Source organism: Gavia stellata, chromosome 3, assembly GCF_030936135.1.
Source record: "Gavia stellata isolate bGavSte3 chromosome 3, bGavSte3.hap2, whole genome shotgun sequence".
Taxonomy (NCBI): Eukaryota; Metazoa; Chordata; class Aves; order Gaviiformes; family Gaviidae; genus Gavia; species Gavia stellata.
In genome coordinates this window covers 66,641,830-66,660,366 of record NC_082596.1, presented here as the reverse complement: position 1 = coordinate 66,660,366, position 18,537 = coordinate 66,641,830, and the positions used below count along the sequence as shown (strand labels likewise).

Below are 18,537 nucleotides of genomic sequence, written 5' to 3'. Positions count from 1 at the left end.
TAGTCTCATCTAAGCCAGCCTGGCCTTTAGAATTACTTTGTACAGCAACATTTTCTGAAAGAAAAGGAGTCGCGCTGCAGTAAGATAAGCTCAATAGATTTGCCCTTGAGCTTGTTTCATTCTTCTAGCCAAGAAACCTTTGCTTTTCTACTTGCTGATATGCGGCTCATGTACTCTGTGATATTTTGCACAGTATTTCAATACATTCTTTTAATTTGCAATTCTGTGCTTGCATCTTTCAAATCATGTAAAATTCTTGCTAATAAATATTTCTGCATATAAATATCCAAAGCTTTTATTACGAAGAGTAAAAAACGGATGCATGAATTAAACTAAGCAGTTCCTATAACTGTTAAACTGAATCTTTTATTTCATCTTCTGAAGAGTATCCTGCAAGGAACTCTGCCTGCAACTACCACCTCCAAGAGGAAAAGCAATTCTCAGTATCATCAGTTCTGTTTTCTACTTGCTCATGAAGAGGCTAGCAGCATCTTCTACAGCAGCTGGGCTTTAAGAGGAACAAAGAGGAGGGTTCCAACTAATTTATTTTAGTTAAAAACTAAGTGTAGAATGGAGAGCTGCTACAGGTCAGATGGCACAAACTATTTCTTTAAGCCACCACAACCTGCTTGCTTGTCATTGTTCATTACCTTCAGCTGGCAAACGCTGATGCAAAAATTACTTTGTTCATGACCTAAACTTCCACATAGTAAGAAGAAAAAGCTCTTAAACTCAGCAAATATGGAGGGTGGACAGCCGTTTAAGATGTTCTTAGGCAATTCTTTAAAGACAGCTGCCATATGTATCAGGTGCCCCGGGCAATAACATCACTAAAGCAAGTTTGAGGCAAGGTACTCCTGAATGGAAGTGTTCAAAGTCAGGTGGGACAGGGCTTTGAACAACCTGATCTAGCAAAAGCTGTCCCTGCCCATGGCAGGGAGGTGGACTAGACAATCTTTAAAGGTCCCTTCCAACCCAAACCTTTCTATGAGTTTATGAATGGGAACTGTTTTATCTCCCTGCCATACAGCTTCCCAGGACTGAGAACCAACACAACTTCTGCATCCCTCCTTCCTTCCGACATCCTGAAGTGAACAGCTACAAAAAGGATAGCAGTCATCCAGGCAAAACCCACCAGTCATCTTCCCACAATCATTAGACCCTTTGGGGGCAGACAATGCATCGCTTGCACTGAAGCAGTGACATTTCAAAGGAGAAACACTACAGGGAGACTCATCACAGTGAATCAGATACAATTTACCTTGTAAAGGGAAATGGACTAGTAGCCTCCCTGCTCAGAATTATGATAGGAAGTTTTACCCCTGAAAACCCAGGCATACTTGAGCTGCTGCTCTTTTCTCATTGAAGTTTATTTCAGGCATCTTTCCAGCATGCACAGTAAATCTTTATACCCCTCAGGCCCTTTGAGATATACTTTGTGAACTTAAACATTTAAAAAAAACCAAACAATCTTCTGAATTTTAAGTCCTGTCAGGAACTACTATATGAAGACGTCTCCGTATTAAAAACAGGAGATATCTTGATAGGCAACTAGCAAATATTTTAAGACACTGTATGGGAAACAGCAATATTTGAGTAGAGTATTTGAGTTTCTTCTCTAAAACAAACTGATAGAAAGGGTCAATCATCATTACCCAAGAGAGGATGGCAAAACTCAAAGGCTGGTCTATGGAGTGCCAGCTCCTAAGTATGATACATGATTTAAATAATGCTGCTTGGTCAGATGGTCATGGGACAGCACATAAGCCTAGGAAGGACAGAAACACCATGAAAGAGGAAGATGCCTAGCCTGCAAAGCACCCGCAAGTGTTGAATTAAGTGCTGGCTGGCAACAAGGCACTGGATTCTGCCATTTCTCAGAGCATATCAACACAAACTTCCCCTGAAGTATCTAAACACCATGGTACTGGAAATGACCCACAGCTAAAATGTACAAGATAAAAAGAGGTTCCAATCAGCTTTGAATGAAACTACCCTGACTTTTCAATCACTTTGTCTTTCTATCCTGCTCATTTCATTTAGTTTTCTTTAACATCTGCTTACTTGAAGGTTTTTTCCACCAGTTTAAGCACTTTTGGTTTCAGATCAGTATTCCAGTCCTGTTGCTACTGACCTCGAAAACTCACAGTAATTTGATCTTTACTCACATGAAGTAGTATCTTACTGCAGAAATACACCGACCACTTTACAATGAGGCTTTAGCTGACCTGAATAACAGCAGAAGAAAGAATCCATTCACCTCTAAGTTCTCTTCTAGTCTGAGAGAGAGATGTTTTGAGAGGAAGCCTGACAAATTTATGATTAGGATTATGTGATGCAGTTGCCAGTGATAGCAGGGATGAGATTTGATGACTCGGAAGCTGTCTTCTAGGCTTTTGGCACTATGCACTCTTGATTTTATTTAGTTAATTATTTAAAAGTTTCTAATCCAGAAACCCAGCTCATCCTAACCTCCTTTTCCTTGACAAAATACAGCAAAATCTAATGGTACTCTATAACCGCCTGCCCTAACAAAGACTTCCTCTCCCCTCTTCCTGTGAGCAACTACTCTGTATCCCTGCAATATGAGGTATCGATTTTACAGAGCAAAAAATCGCAAGCTTCCTGTTCTTCTGGGTGAAGCGAGAACCATGACACACTCTTAGCGAGACAGACTTGTGCACGTGCTGTTTTCAGCACGCTCTCCAGATTTCAGAGTAAACAAGACTCCTCCATACAACACAGGTAAGTATCTCATGTCAAGTTACTTATTTGAGACACTGGAAGAATCAAAAAGCAGTAGAAAGGACCATGCAACCTATACAGAAAACTCCTCAACCACTTGAGAACCTCAACTTGCCAGATATTATTTGAAGCAAGAAGCATTATGGCTGCAGACAGATGTGTGCTACAGAAACAGCACTATTAGAGGTTATTCCCATGCTGTTTGCTGTCATCCGTTTGCCAAAGGTTACAGAGTCTAGATTTTGGCAAGAACTCCTCCAAAAGAGCTCTTGCTAATCTGCCATGGGAAATAATGAGCAGGTTCTTACAAACAGAGGCTGTGGAAAGATGAATTCTCTATCTATTTGTACTGAACATCAACTGACTCCACAGCTCTGCTGGCAAAAGGGATCACACAAGTGCCCCCTGATCCAGCCTGTGCAAAGGGGCTTTGTCCTCATAACCTGTTAACTTTACCTGAAGTAGGTAAGTGAGCGCTTGGGTGATCCCTGCTGCTGGCTGTATGGGCGAGTGCTGGCTGTCAGGACAAGTGAACCCAGGTAGGGATAGTCACTTCTCTCACCAAGTGGTGGTCCACCAGCAGGCTAGAGCCTGCAACAGCTAGCTGGTGCCTGCTGACATGACTCCATCTGCAGCCTATGCATTCAAATTCTTACTAGCAGAGTGGCGAATGGTGGGACTGAGCAGCCGGGGCCAGCACTACCTATAGACTGCATAGCTACATGTTCAAGACCTTTCTGTCTGCCACAGACTAACTTCTTAGTAGTAAACTCCCTCTTAAAACCACTGCAGGGAAGTTAAACTGTCAAGACCAGTGTTTCAGTGAGTGCTTTGTTACTGAACTCTCCTTTCAATGTAGCTCTTTCACGACACGTGAAATAAAATGACGGAAACTCAGTACAACAACTACTGCCACAAAGGATATAACTACACACCCTCTCCTCCACCCCCAATATAAATCTGGGTCTACTAAGGCAAAACAAAGCATCAGTATTATGGGAAGACAAGCTCCTGATACAGAAGTGCCACCATGCAAACAGAATACCCAGCAGCTGCACTTCACAATTCTCGGTTTAACCTAAGCAGAAAACAGTCTCCAATTTTACACTACCTTTTTTCTTAACCAAGCATGCAGTGCTGTTACTAGAAGCCATTTATCACATTCTTCATTTACTTCATATTGTGCCAATAATGTACACCAGATTATGAGGAACAGCTTTGAACTCTGACTAAGAAATCTCAGTTGGTTTAAGAAAAACATACTATATATCAATTATCCATCACCTCCTTCCACTCAGAGACCAAGAAAAAGACATTGAAAGCCAGGTTTCTTTTAAAGTGTTTCAGCTGGGAACACGTAACCCCTTATGAGCCTGAAAGAGATTGTAGTCTGTAGTCTATACATGTAAAAGGCATTGAATAAACACAGATAAGGACCACTGCAAAACTATATATAAAGGAACCCAGGAAAAGATACGTTATAAATATTCACAATTAAAATTAATGTAAACATTATATGTTAGCCTTGCCATTAGTATTAACACACAACTTGCAAATAAGCAAGATATTCACAGGGTCTGCAAAATTATCACACCGGCTCCCTTTGTCTCTTACTTTCTAGACATAGCACTGCATGTGTAGAGAAGGGCTTAGGGAGCATGCTGGCACTGTGCTGTGCCCCTCCTCATGATGTTTTCATAAACTGTCCTAGTTCGGGGTGAGTCAGAAATATTACTGGCCTCCCACTGAAGTAAATCTGCTTGCATGCCTGTGATGGAGCCTTTTCAGAAGCCAAGAATACTCTCACATACCATAATGCCAATTCCTAGCTTCCCACCGAGTGCTGTATTTACTACACATCAAAGGCCCATTTCTGCTAATGCATACAAGAGAGAAACTCAAGTGTCACAATCAATTTAATCCGGCATTCATCCAGGCTGCTGCCTTTGCCCTCATCCCTGCCTGCTTGTTCCTGTCACTCAGGATTTGTTTTGTGAACTCAACCAGAGGACTAGTCAGTCTGTAAACTAACCTGGGAAAGAAATCCTCCATAAAAAGCTTACTTTTCAGCTGAATCAATTCCCACACCCAGTTTGCAGTGAGGCTGTGTGAACACCAGTACATGTGTGAGGGTGCGGGCAGGAAAGAGCAAGCTGTGTACACAGGAAAGTGGAAACACTCTTTTCAGCAAGAGCAATGATTTTTGCTGCATTAAGCCAGTCACAAAGCTAGAGCTTTATTTATAGCACAGGAGAACATACAGGGTCGAACAGGAGCTGGGGCTTTATTGCAGTAGGTGTTCAGTCTTTCATCCAAAAAGCTGACTATCTATGCCTGAGACAATTCTGCTGCAGGTAAATAGAGAGCAACAAGAATCAGATGTGGTAGTACGTCAGTGCATACCAGAGAATCTACTTTATTTTTTCTTCCTACAGTATCAGTGCACATGTACATGAGTCTGTACCATGATTTTCTTCTTCCTCCAGTGAAAGCAACTGAAGGGGTTGTTTTAATTCTAATTTGTTTTGGATGAGGGGGTGGGGAGAGAAAAGCTTTCAGGTGGTGCTTTATGAGTTTTCTTTTTTTAAAGAATAAATTTAACTCTGATGTGGTGAGCACAACTTCTCCCTTTTCTCTGAAAACACTAGGGTCCATACACTCCTTGTATTTCAGAACTCAGGGGTTCATAAATCTTCACCTGGATACTGGACTATGTGCTAAATCTTTGACAACAGCTAGTTCATGCATTCCCAGGAACACATACACCACCAATCTACATGTGTTCTGCTACTTCTGCAAATTTTCTTCTCTACTGTACAGGTGAAATCTATTGTTCAATAAAGACTAAAACATTAATATATTGCTCATGGGATTTTTTTTTTTAAACTTTCCTCCATTAAAGTCATAGAACCATCTCTATGGTTAAAATTAGAAATAGATGAGAAATGGCTAAGATTCAATATTCATCACAGGCAGTCCTTTTCCATCAGCTACAAGCATTTTTGCAAACACATAATTTACCATCCATGCATTTCAATCTTACACTGAAATGAATTAGAAAATCACAGAATCACTACGGTTGGAAAAGACCTGTAAGATCATCAAGCCCAACCATCAACCAACACCACCATGCCCACTAAACCACGTCCCACAATGCCATGTCCACACGTTCCTTAAACACGTCCAGTGATGGTGACTCCACCACCTCCCTGGGCAGCCTGTTCCAGTGTTTCACCACTGCTTTAGAGATTTATAAAGCAGACTTGTGTATTACAACCTACAATTCCTTTACATGTTTCAAACAATTTTGTACCATACCTCTTTATAATGCAAATAATCTCTGCTTTGCTCTAAAAACAATACTTATCCTGGCTGTATGCTTGTTACTACCTATAGTAATAAAATATATTGCTGAAATAGGTATTTTAGAGATGATGAGTACATGGACTTCTAGTAAAAAAGCTATTAGTTTCAAAACTGTTCTTTAAATAGTTGCTCAACTTTGATGATCTCCTTTTAGTATTCTGGAAGCCAAAGTAACAATCAAATAGCCAAAAAAAAAAAAGCTTTGGAATGTAACTGTTAAACACAATCTAACAAAAGCTGCTCCATTACCTTTTGGTGGGGAATTGACCACTATTTAATATCTCTTACTTCTGCAAAGAACTAATGGCTATGAAAAAATAAAAGATAAAGTACAAATAGAAGCAGTATGCAAAATTAGATCAGTTAGTATCTACCTACACAATTACACATACCAAGATACATGATATTCAGCCTCAGTAAAAAAGGGTGCTTTATTTAAAGTTAGTTTTATAATGCATGCATTAGTTTAAAATGTGTCACTCATCATATACGCATGGGAAAATTTAGAGAAACTATACTATTTTATGAAGTTAATTCATGATTGAGTCTAACCTCTGAAAAGCAGGCCATGGTTTGTTCTTTAATCTGAGAACAGCAAGTAATTTTCTGCATAAAGATTTTTCTTTCCATCTTACTTGCATGCAACTTTTATCTAATGACTTATTACCATCAAAGCAGCTTGAATTAAACATAGACAACTAAGACAGTTGTAGATTAGGGAAGCATCAATTTACTGTACTGCAGCTCAGGGAGATCAGAAACTCTCAGGTCCATAATGTTCCAGCTACCGCATACTACACTGGACCACTCAATCAATCCCAGCATTCTTCAGAACTCATTTAACATACTAGCAAACTCTGGTATGACTGACAAATCTTTCATATTATGGGCTTTCAGGCCACCGTTAAAGGCTGGATGAGAATCATATCCTAAGCTGAAGCTAATAAACTTTAACTGCACAGTTTAGTATTTAGTAAGTCCTAATTCCCACAACAAAAAATACTAGAAATAACATTTAAAAGTCTGTTTTTCAGTGGTGCATTTCATGGGCCCATTTGTGGTATTTCATTGTCTTGTCTGTGTTGTTTACACATACCAAACTTTGAAGCGCATGGATGGCAACTCTCTACTCTGGCAGGGGAATCCTCCCAGCCACAGCCACCCTGCACCCTGCTTAAAAATAGGTGGGCAGGCTGTGAAAAACACCAGTGCCTGTTTGTTCGCTCTATCACCAACACTGGAGGTTTCAGATCCCTATGCTGCCAGCCCAGGTTTTATGAACAAACCTTCCTGTCTTCCACTTTCAAACCACATATAAGAACAAATAGCTCATAAGTATTTTATTACAAATACATCTACCTTACTCAGTCATTCACCTAGCTTCAGTGTTATATAATCTACCTGTAACCATAGAGTCAAAACTGAACCTGGATCCAGTTTTTCCCCAAATTGTTCAAATACAGCTTCAAGGGAGACACTGTTGTACAAATTGCCTTAGCCAGAATACTGATCCTCGGTAGGCTTGCTGAAGAAAACAAGAACGGAGAAGAGGCTCACTGAAGATAATGGGTTTGCAAAATGAATACAAGTTTTACAAATGGAAAAAAACCAGCTCCCCCAAAACGGTGGTCGAAGCTCAGTGCCTCACCTATAAGACCAAAATCTCTTCTTCCCCCTACATCATGACAACTAGCTGGAACAGATTGATAGACAGGGCTTAGAACAGGTGAGTTTTTCCTGGCATCCCAGCAACACAATCAGCTGCATCCCAAGTTCCATATTCTTTTGGCAGTAGGAGATTAGACTCCCAAACATGCACAACACCAAGCTGCAATTCAAGGTTTCAGGTTTGAGGGTTGCAGAATACACAGCCAGGTGCATTATCTACTCACAAGGCTATGATCTGTTTTATCATCATACTTTGTAATGCTTTGGGATTTCCAATGGCCAAACAAGGCAGTGTTCTGGACTAATGCCATTTTGGAAGTGGGATCTAAATAGCTATTCCTCATTTAAGATTAAAAATAATCAAAGGAAATTAGGTTGATAATTATAGTTCATAAAACATATGCTTCTGTTTCTAATAAAATCTTTCAGCAACGTATCAGTTTCCTGCACTGACCAGCTCACAAAGCATTCACTGATGCCGCTTTCAGAAGGTTCCTCATTTCCATGCAAATATCTGTATGACACTTAAAAGCTGCCACAAATCAGGTTAATTTTTCCAAGACAGTATCTGAAATCTGTAGGATTTTCCCATAGCTAAAATACATCACTTGAAAAGCACTACCTTTCAAGTTACTAACTCCACCCAGAAGATGCAAGAAATCCATTCTTAAGATGCTTTTATTTGCAAAAAACACAGTAAGAACACTAGCTCAGTAAAAATCCCTGTATTACTCAGCCTCTTGGGGCTATCTATTTATCTATATATTTTTACAACAGCAACCAACATCACTTGCACCCAGGATGCAAAAAGCAGCTCTTAAAAACGGATTACAGTTTTTAATAAATGGATTCTTTAGCACTAAGATTACTGCCTCGTGTTTATTTGATGCTTCATTCTCTTCAGAAATTAGATATTGATGAGAATCTGGGTCACAAAGGTATTTGAATCTCTGTGCAAGATGAGAGTGAAGGAAGAGAATGAAGAGATATAAACAATTCTGAAGATAAGTACAGTTAGCATCTAATGCATCTTTTAAACAGTGTAAGCCTTAGCACATTTCCATTATTTTAATATGACCAAAGTGAAAGATAACAGCACAGCGATATGATCCTTTCATATAACCATGGTGATATGAGATAAAGACAGGAGCTATTTTTTAAATTTCCAGTATTATTATTCTTAACAGGCTGCAAGAATAAATTTGAAGGGGGAGGGTGGGTGTCAAAATGAGTGCCTAGCTTATTTTTCTGTATACGAAGCCAGCATGCAAAAACTAACTTACAGGTACAGGGTTCAGATGCCACATACTTTACTGGGATGTCTCTGTCCCATAGGATCTAGGGCTCAAAATGATTACTGAATGTTGGCTACAGAAAGCTTCTGGAACTTGATAGTACCAGTGATGAGCCAGATGATGCCATCAACACCACATGCCTCACAGGGATTTGTGATGTTCAGACAAATACTGCATCAAATAAAATCTTGGTGAAGAAAGAGATTTGGAAGGGAGAGAAAACTATTTTAAGCTGATATTTCCAGTGAAGATGTGCTTTTTGTTTTACAGCTAAGCTACACCAACAGACAGCTGCTGCAGAAAGGAGCAACCCTGCTGCTCCTTCTCTTGAGCTGTACTTGTCTGACTCTGCAGTAAGCCTATTCAGGGAGCTGAATCAACAAAACTTCTGAAAAAAGATGCAATCAATTTTTCTGCCAGTTTGGCTTCCTGTGAAAGCACATGGCCAAGGAGCCAGGTAGGAGGGCAGAGGAAAAAGCCCATCCCTTGCAGCAGTGACCACCTATTAGACTGACTAAGTTGTAATAGAGAAGCGCTCCCTGAAGTTCCTGTCCACAGTAGAGTTCCTCAACAGACTGAGCTGGTGGAGGGCGATTTGAGGTTGAAAACGGTTAGCAACCCATTTATTTGTAATTCTGCGGATTTACATCTCGTAAAGAATCATGATAAGGCATGGAGCCACCTTTATAATAAAAGTCACGTATGTGATTTTATAAGGCACTTCAGTGATTTATGTTCAGTATTTTTACTGAATCTCACACTCCTACCTCAATTACTTTTGAAAAGCTTGCTCTCCAGGATCACTTACAGCCCAGTCTCAAGGTTTTAAGACTTCTTCCGTACATTCAACAGCTAATTTTAAAAAAATCAGCTTCTCTTCATGGTCAATAATAGAACTTCCAGGCAGAAGCATTTTTTGTCATGGCTCAGAAGCATCCATGTCAAGTAGAATGAAGACAAAAGGCAGAAAGCATCGTTATCAAAGGAGAGCATGGTCCAATTTATTACTGCAACTGAACCTCTGTGAAACTGTGGCCAGTGGAAGAGACATTTATTTTATTAGCTTGATTGTAGCAATGTATGCAAGGGAAAGGCGCTTGAATAGGTTCCAGGAAAGAAGTAGTGAAGAAAAGGGAAAAGCTTTTCCTTTGCTGAACAGCAATATGCAACTCAGACAAAATATTCACAAGCTTAACTTTTTTTTTTTGCTAGAAGCCAACTGCTAACTTCAGTTTCCTGATACTATGAAATTGCCAATTGACATTCTGAAAAACATTTTTGTTCCATTTATTTGCGTGCTTAATCAAATGGGCTGAGGAATGTGTATTACCATACAAGTATCCAGATCCTCCAAACGTTCTATCTCTGTCAACTCCTCAACTGTGATGATAGAGCGTTTAGCTGGTTTTTCTTCAGCTAACTCAATTTCCAGTGATTCCTGCTGTGGAAGAGGTTTGCCACGTCTGGTCAAATGGTCAGCCTGGAGGCAAGGATAAAGACAGGAACACATCAATCAAACTCTTAAAAAAGGCAAACTAAACCCAACCAGAAAGCTTACAGAACTTAAGTGATCACAGATCCTAGAAGGCTAATTACAAAAGCAAAGCTCAGTTGTGTGTGTTAATCTTCACACAAGGTTGTTTTCATTTGGTTTTTTTTATTTCTCTTTTTTTGGATGGAAAACCCCTTTCATGACACATTCTGAGACGGAAGGGGAAAGTCTAACAGGAAAAAAGAAAAGGAAAAAGGTCAGATAAAAAGACATCCTACTTTTGACTTATAATAGTATTATAATAGTATTTTTTAAAAATTAAATAATACAGAGACATGTACAATTTCAGCTAATATAATATTCATAATTATTAGATGGCCAAAATGTTAACACCTGCTATTCAAAAAACAGGACTGCTTTGTTAAATACTTCAGTTCTATTTCACTGAAGAAATCGGTAGGGGTTACCATAAAAAGAAAAAAATTCGTTACTATAGATCTATGGGATAAGATGTATTTTTTTAAAGTATCAGAGAGGAAAACCTCTAACAGTAACAAAACCCATTTTTAGACCTGCATAGCAAAAACTGTTACTAAGAACACAGAGAATATTATATAAACCACCCTGGATTGTACTTGCAATGGAGTGGGTTCATGTTGTCAGGAAAATGATGAAATATTTTCTAGTTCTGTTGGTAACTGAAGAGAATATTAAATAACACCTGTTAAGAGCAAGTATTTGAAGATCAGCTGGCCCAAATCCATTAGTCCCAGAAGCCTTCAAAGAGGCAGTCAGGGAGAGCTGTAGCCCACTGCTTAACATCAGCATGACTCCAGACAACCAGTGGATTATAGTTTTGTTAACCATCAAAAAGGGTAAACAGATGACCCGAGTCAATTATAGCTCACTTAGTCTAGTGTCTACTTAGGAAAAACAAATGGAGAGCAGTTACAGATTTATCTTTAATCACACTAAAATGGCTAGAATAATAAGTAATGCTAATCATCATCACATTAGGCAAACTCAGGTCTTGTCAAACAAGGTTTATTTTTCAAATTTGCCTCAAACGTTACTGTGTCAATGCAACATACACAGACATTTGTAGGTGGCTGAATTAGTAGTACGTGACACTCCAATTTATGGAGCTCGCACAGAACTATATCAGTGCATTTAATCTTTGCTGTATTAAGAACTAGCTGCCAGCTCTCAGATTGCAGCTGTCAGTTGAAGATTAACACTGACAAATTAGACAGGGGTTCCTCTACCAGCCTTTTTGAGATCCGTACTCTTCAGTGTTTCCATCAGTACTACACTATCAGAAATAATTTCCAGCTAACAGAAACATGGGAGAGTTAAACAGTAAAAGGGACATGTTACTAATGCAGGCCAAAATGGATCACAAAGTAAATGAACTCAAATCAAATGTACAGACAATCATTCCTTAGGAACTAAGAGCACTGGCAAGTAGCTTTGGACACAATCCTGAAAAGCAGCAAGTGTCAAGCATCCAGAAGCCATTACTAGGAGGGAGATCTCGCAAACCCAGTCCTGAAAATGAGCTACCACTGAAACCCTGACAAAAGGAAGGAATTCTTATCTCCTTGGCTATGTAAATATGAGTAGTAAAGAATATCAGGAGAAAAACAATTTCACTGCTATATATGGTGTTGGTTGAAACACTGGAATAGTCTGTCTGGTTCTGGGGACCATAATTTTAAAAGAGGCTTTTAAAACAGCTGGAGAAAGGGCAGAGGATTGTTACTGAAGTGACTCAATGGCTGGAGAAAATTACTTACTGTGCAAGAGCTGGGGTATGTCCAAGTTGTGCAATTCCACTGAACAGAGACAGCCCACTGCTCATGCCAGCTGAGCCTGCTCCAGGACCAACTGGAGCTCATTAATGCGGCCACTCACACAGCAGGCTGATGCTGCTGCATAGGCTCCTGAGACCAGAGGTTGTAACTTTACACACCCACTGGCTTCTTTAAAAAAACAGTACTGGATTCTCCTTACAGAGGCCCATTGCATTGGAAATAAAAATGTTTCTCTGGATACACAGTTGTTTATCTCTTCTACTCTTGAAGCAAGTACCTGTATAATAAATAACTGTGCCTCCTGACAGCTCAGCACCTTCAAATAACAATCAGTGTTTTCTTTCCTACGTTTCTACTCCTTTCTCTTCAAATTTGATACCTATGTTTCTGAGGTAGCCTCAATATCTACTCATTCAGGGAACGAGGTCTCAGCAGTCCCTCCTGGGAAGAATGAAATTTTACCCCTCATTTCACAAGCAACCAACCTTTACCATCTCACCAGGACAAATACTGGCACTGTTCTTAATTAATGACTCAATGTTGCATTCAGGTGGCATTTTTAGTTTTAGATCTGACAATAGTGCAAAAGATCATAGGACAAATTCATAATGCAGCCTCTTCCAAGGTTGTAAAGCAAAGAGGCGAGAGTCCCATGATCATATTTCAAATGATGTCAGTGATGCCAATGAAAATAAGACCAATTTCAAAATAGAGCTGTGCTAAGGAGAAACGGAACAAGTTATGAATGCAAATGGCATTATTAAGATACCTGGCATATTCAGATGTCAACCATGCAAATACTCACCAGTTTGTGATGGCAATGGGAAAGTGCATCCAGGATTTCATCTACAACTCGGTCAGACAGAAAAGAAGCCACTGTCAGCTTTACTTCACTGTGTGAAGATTAAAAACAAGACAGAGAAAATTTTACTTCACGCAGGAGAATTTTGTCTTTATTACACGTTCAACAGTGTGACGATTATCCACAGTGCTGTCACTTTATTTGAAGGAAAACATTAGAGGGTGTCAGGATAACATGACTGCAGGTTTCAGAAATAAACTCATGAATCACACAATAAACACAAGAGCCTCTGTACCATATTTAACCTGCTTCTAACCTTTTTCTAAGAGCTGAAATGAAAACATCTGGGTAAGAGAGCTGAATAAAAACCTCATGTGAAACTCAGTAACAAACACTCCACCACTGAAGTCAGAGAAACACAAATCTCAGGTGAATGGGATTAGGACAGTGCTGCCTGTTTAACACTACTACACTGAACAACTACAATCCACTCATTTCCTCAACTCCTTTTTGTGTTTGTCTGCCAGTTGAAGGACAACTGTACAATGCTGGTTCTCCAGTCTTTGCCACCACAACTTCACTTCCTCTTTTTTGCTCTAGTTAACCACTTTCTGTCTCAAGAACTTCATGTCAGCCATTCCCATTACACAGACACACATGGAACACACCAACATACCCCATACACTGAATTGAGGTTTCACTGGTAACTTCCTATCAAGGAAATCTGTACCTTGAATTGCTCCCTTGCGGTCCTGTCTTTGGCCACAGTGCAAAAGGCTCAGGCTGTGGAGGGCAGCTGATTTGCAGCTGACAAGCATGTATGCCTGAGCTGCAGCCCGATGTTTGATCTCTCCTGCCTCTATGGTTTCAGGGCCACCTGCTTCAGATGACACTTGCCAGCATGCAAAATGATTTTTTTTTTTAAATGTTTTTAACAGAGCTATTTCTATCTGGGGCTAGCACTACTGCTGCAGAAAGCCTGAGGAAAAAGGTAAGAAACTCCTCGGAAAGGAAATGCAATTATAGGGCGGTAGAATGGTGGCCAAGCCACAGTGAGAAGAGAATGAGAGTGAAGGGATTTCCCTCAGTTACCTACATACTAATTTCAAATAATGTAAGTCAGGAAGGGTGACAATGTGGCACCCTCACCCCACTGACAGATGCAGCTTCTACAGGGGGAAGGGGCACTACTGTCTAAGATTTATTTGATAGGACTGAAGTGAAGAAAACTCATTCCCTGAACCATCTTAAAACATTCTGAAGGCATAGCTAAAGTCTTCAACACCTTTTGCTGCCAATTTTGCTGCACTCTGCAAAACTCATTTTAAGTCTTACTGTTTTCTTCTTCTGCAAATATATTAGTATCACAACGCAAAATGACATGCTTTTCCATCAAGCAGAAAGAATTCCTTAGCCAAATGGTGGCAACTGCAAAAGTTTAAGTACAGGTCAACCACATTATACTATATTCTCTTTATTCTAATATTCTATTATATATATATATATAAAAAATATATTCTCTGGTATATATTTAATATGAAAAAAAGATGCAGTAAAAGGTCAGGTAAAAGCCTCTTTTCCCCCCCCCTTTTTTTTAAAGAGCGAACTAAGAGTCGTTTAGGGTAACTGTTTCTGCTCCAGGCTTGTGGTTTGAATAACCAAGTTTCCATTTTTTAAGTATGTCTGTCTGCTGTGCACAACTCCCACACAAACAAGAAGTTTTAAAGTGATTGCTACAGCTATGGGACAAGACCAAATGCATCAACAGACAAAGCACTGTTAACACTCAAAGCAAATAATTGCAGTTTCCTTCTATTACAGTAATTCAGTGTTACCTGAGAATATAAATAGGTTTTTAAAAAATGTATCAGTTATGAAAATATTACTTGTGTACCATAAACTTTTTAAAACTCTTACAGAAGCACATGCATTAATGATCAAGTTAATATCCCTGGAGATTCCAAATATTTGAATCTCCTGAACTAAGTTCACCAGACCTGTAGGACAACTTCCTGCTCTTTGAATGCCTTAATATAGTTTCTTGTGAGTCACAAAAGCATTCAAAAAAATCTTCTACTACACAAACACACATACATGCAATCCAAAATCCAAATTCTATAATCAATTTTGTTAGATTAGTCTTTTCAAGTACCTAATTTTATTGAGGATATCAATTCCAGATTGCTCCAAGAGGACGTTTTTCACAAAAGTGCGTGGGATGGAAATCTTCTCAGTGCTAGCCTCAATCAGGTCTTCACGGATGCGAGCTTTCTTCATTACATTTGGGCAAAGGTTTTCCGCTGCATCCACCATAGACTCAAGGAGCGTCTGCAGCACAGCAAGGAAAAGCTAAGATCAGGTACTGAGATTTTCACTAGCTGGAAGATCAAAGCATTATTCTGGTGCATAACACTATGACACTTTTAGACTTGTAATTTTTACAATTTTTCTTCCTAATTTCCAATCCATTTTGCAATCCAGCTGCAATATAAAAGGCATTTTACAAAATAAAGCTAAGGAGGAACAACATATTTGTTTTGAAAACAACCTACAACTGTACTTGTTTGCCTTTTCAAATATGAAACATTTACATCTCTGTGCGTTTAACTGTCAGAACAATAAATTACCTCCCCTTGTGCATCCACCATTGCTGCGTCTGCATGCTGCAGAAGTAGTGGATGCTCTACTGCAGCTGCCTTAGCTCTAAACTGTGCCCTGAATCAGCAATTTTCATCAATGCTCCAGACCTTCCAATTTGTAAGGGGCATCAGTATATGAAGAAAGGAGACTCATGAGAACTTGGCATGCTGTACAGCACTGGAATATACTATCCAAATATTAAGAAGTAGCTACAAGTATGATTTGCAGTGGGCATACAAACCTTTAATATATGGATCTCATTTGCATACATGGAAGTCCACAGTGAACCTTAGGTGCAGTCAATAATTTTTATTCTTTTTTAATGACTGATCAAAACCCCAAACCAGGACAGAAGAAAACCATATACACTCCAGAAACAGGACTGTGTAACACCCCAACCCCCTCAACTTTCTTTTTCTTAAAATAAGGTCTCCCCTGCTGATGATATAAAGCCAACTTCTTCCCTCTTAGACTTTCTCTTAGAAAAACCTTTCATATATACCTCAATGCTGTGAAGTTATGTTATGAAGCCCCTTTCAATTGCATTAGATTTCTCTCCTATCTATGCCTGTGAGAAAAGGTAAGTTTAGTTTAAATCCTGTTTTATCACCCACTGGTTTCTTTTCCAAACCCCAGCTCTGACTAGAAGGCTAAAGAGCCCTCACTACAGGCACAGGTAAAGGCTCACAGTCCCTCACATAATCATGCGCATATGAACTTGTGTCACGAAAAGTGCAGGAAAGCGCTAATATACACACACAGGGATCAGGATGAGACATAGAAACACTACTAGTGCCCTACATCACTGAAACATCTTTCCTCTAACTGCTTTCACTTTTTGTATCCAAAAAGGTTAGGTAGGACCACAGAAAGTATAAAACAATCAGCTGGTTATCTGGAAAACTAAATTTTAAGTTCATACTGTTTTATCTACATGCCCATATGTACCCTGTGTACAGTAAAACAGATTTATTTATTAATACAAAGCAGTATTTTCTGACAAGACTGGAAATTGCTCTTTGTTCAAATTCTCTCCTATGTCCACCGTCCACCTTACTCCATCTCCAGTCCCAGCAGCTCAGTAAATCTATTTTACCTATCTTCAGAAGGCTGTTCAACCATCAATTAATTTCCCATCAAATAACTTGTTTCCGAGATTGCAAGAGGTCAAGGCTCATCAGCACGGGATTTGAAAACAAACTCTCTTTGTCCATTCCCAGCACGAAGTGCTACTTAGAAAAGATCAGCAAGGAGATGGTTCTCTCTAGTGGCTGGTCCCTCTGCATGCTGAAGCTGTCACACTGCTGCACTCCAGTGACCGCAGGGTCTCCTCAGGCTACGGTGCTTCCAGAGTGGCAGGGAGAGTAAAGACGCTGTCCTTGGTTCATGCTTCAGTGTACATGCAAGACCCATTTCCCCCAACTTTGAATCCTCTAAACAAGTGGGACAAGCAGCAACTATTAGAAGACGTCAGATTTTTCAACATATGCCATGTTGCGTGCAACTTTTGAGCAGTTTTTTAAAATCCAAAGGAAGGTGGAAAGAAGAGAGGAACAGGACAGAGCCCAGTTTACTGAAACGGGCCAAGTCGTCTCCAGTTAAGACTGAAGATTGAGAACCAAACAGAAAAAGGTACTTACAAGTAAAAAAAGAAAAAACAAAATTACAGTTTCATTGGAATGGTATGCTAGGTAAGCCTAGCTCTAACCTAGGTGCTTCTAAATTGTACAAAAATAATGAACTGCACCCCCTGAAAACTCTACCGATTTCCTTTTTCTTCTCAATCTCACTTCACAGGTAAGTGACCTCAGGCTGAACTCCATCTTATCAAAGCTTTTTTTCTCTTTGCATAGGCCTACCATAACTGGCAATTTTCATACGTAGACACTGAGTAAGAAACAAAAACACCATTACTGCATAATAATTTTAATGATCCAAAGCAGCATCTTTCAGTCTGTAGCTCTTAATTGACTGATTTTTAAGTGTAGATTCACAAGGACAACACAGCAGCATGAAGCAGCCGCAGCATACAGAGAAGTCTGATCTTTACAACTTTTGATTTACAGTTATAAGAGACAACTGCCATTATAGCTAATATGGAGCTTGTTTCTGGGTTCCCAAGCTCTCTGCACTTTAAAGACTCTTCCTGCACTCCGTCCTTCAACCCCCAAGCAGATTCTGGGGCTGTAACACTGATGAAGAGCTTTTCAAGCCCCTGTGGCCATATTCACATGGAGGATGAAGAACTTCAATGGTAGAGACAGCTGAGCCAGGTAAACTACTAATGAGAATTTCCGACATGTCCATTTTTACCCATGGCATTTATTCACTGATGCAACTGTGTAGCCTACCTTGAAAAATGACACTCAGCTTCCCAAGAGTTACCAATGGATCACAATCCTAGGAGTTATAAAGACTTGCTATGTTGAATTACAATTGCAGTTTAAGCATGGTCTTTCAAAACGGATCATGTGAAGAAATGATGCATGAAGGTGTCAGTAGGAAGTAGGAGGAAAGACTAAAGACCTTACCTGAAAATTTCAAAATTAATTTTTACTCAAAATACTCGGAGAATGTGCAATTTAAAAGTTAAATAGAGTTTAGATCTCTTCTTTAAGTGCACAACTGAACATAATTTCTTCAATGGTGGATTTCAACTGTTGATTTCACGTAACTATTATTGTATCTACAGAAACCTTTCCCCGCCTCCTACTT

At 39.5% G+C, this 18,537-nt stretch overlaps 1 protein-coding gene across 1 annotated transcript in view; it reads right to left on the bottom strand.

The window, feature by feature from the left end:
* CARMIL1 (capping protein regulator and myosin 1 linker 1) overlaps nucleotides 1-18,537 on the bottom strand; it is a 200,810-nt gene that overhangs the window by 31,502 nt on the left and 150,771 nt on the right. Inside the window, exons 27-29 of the mRNA XM_059836225.1 lie at nucleotides 15,335-15,510; nucleotides 13,186-13,273; nucleotides 10,405-10,554 (exon numbers count right to left, since the gene is read on the bottom strand). Of these exons, the coding sequence (XP_059692208.1) occupies nucleotides 10,405-10,554; nucleotides 13,186-13,273; nucleotides 15,335-15,510 (414 nt within the window). The remainder of the gene's footprint in view (nucleotides 1-10,404; nucleotides 10,555-13,185; nucleotides 13,274-15,334; nucleotides 15,511-18,537) is intronic.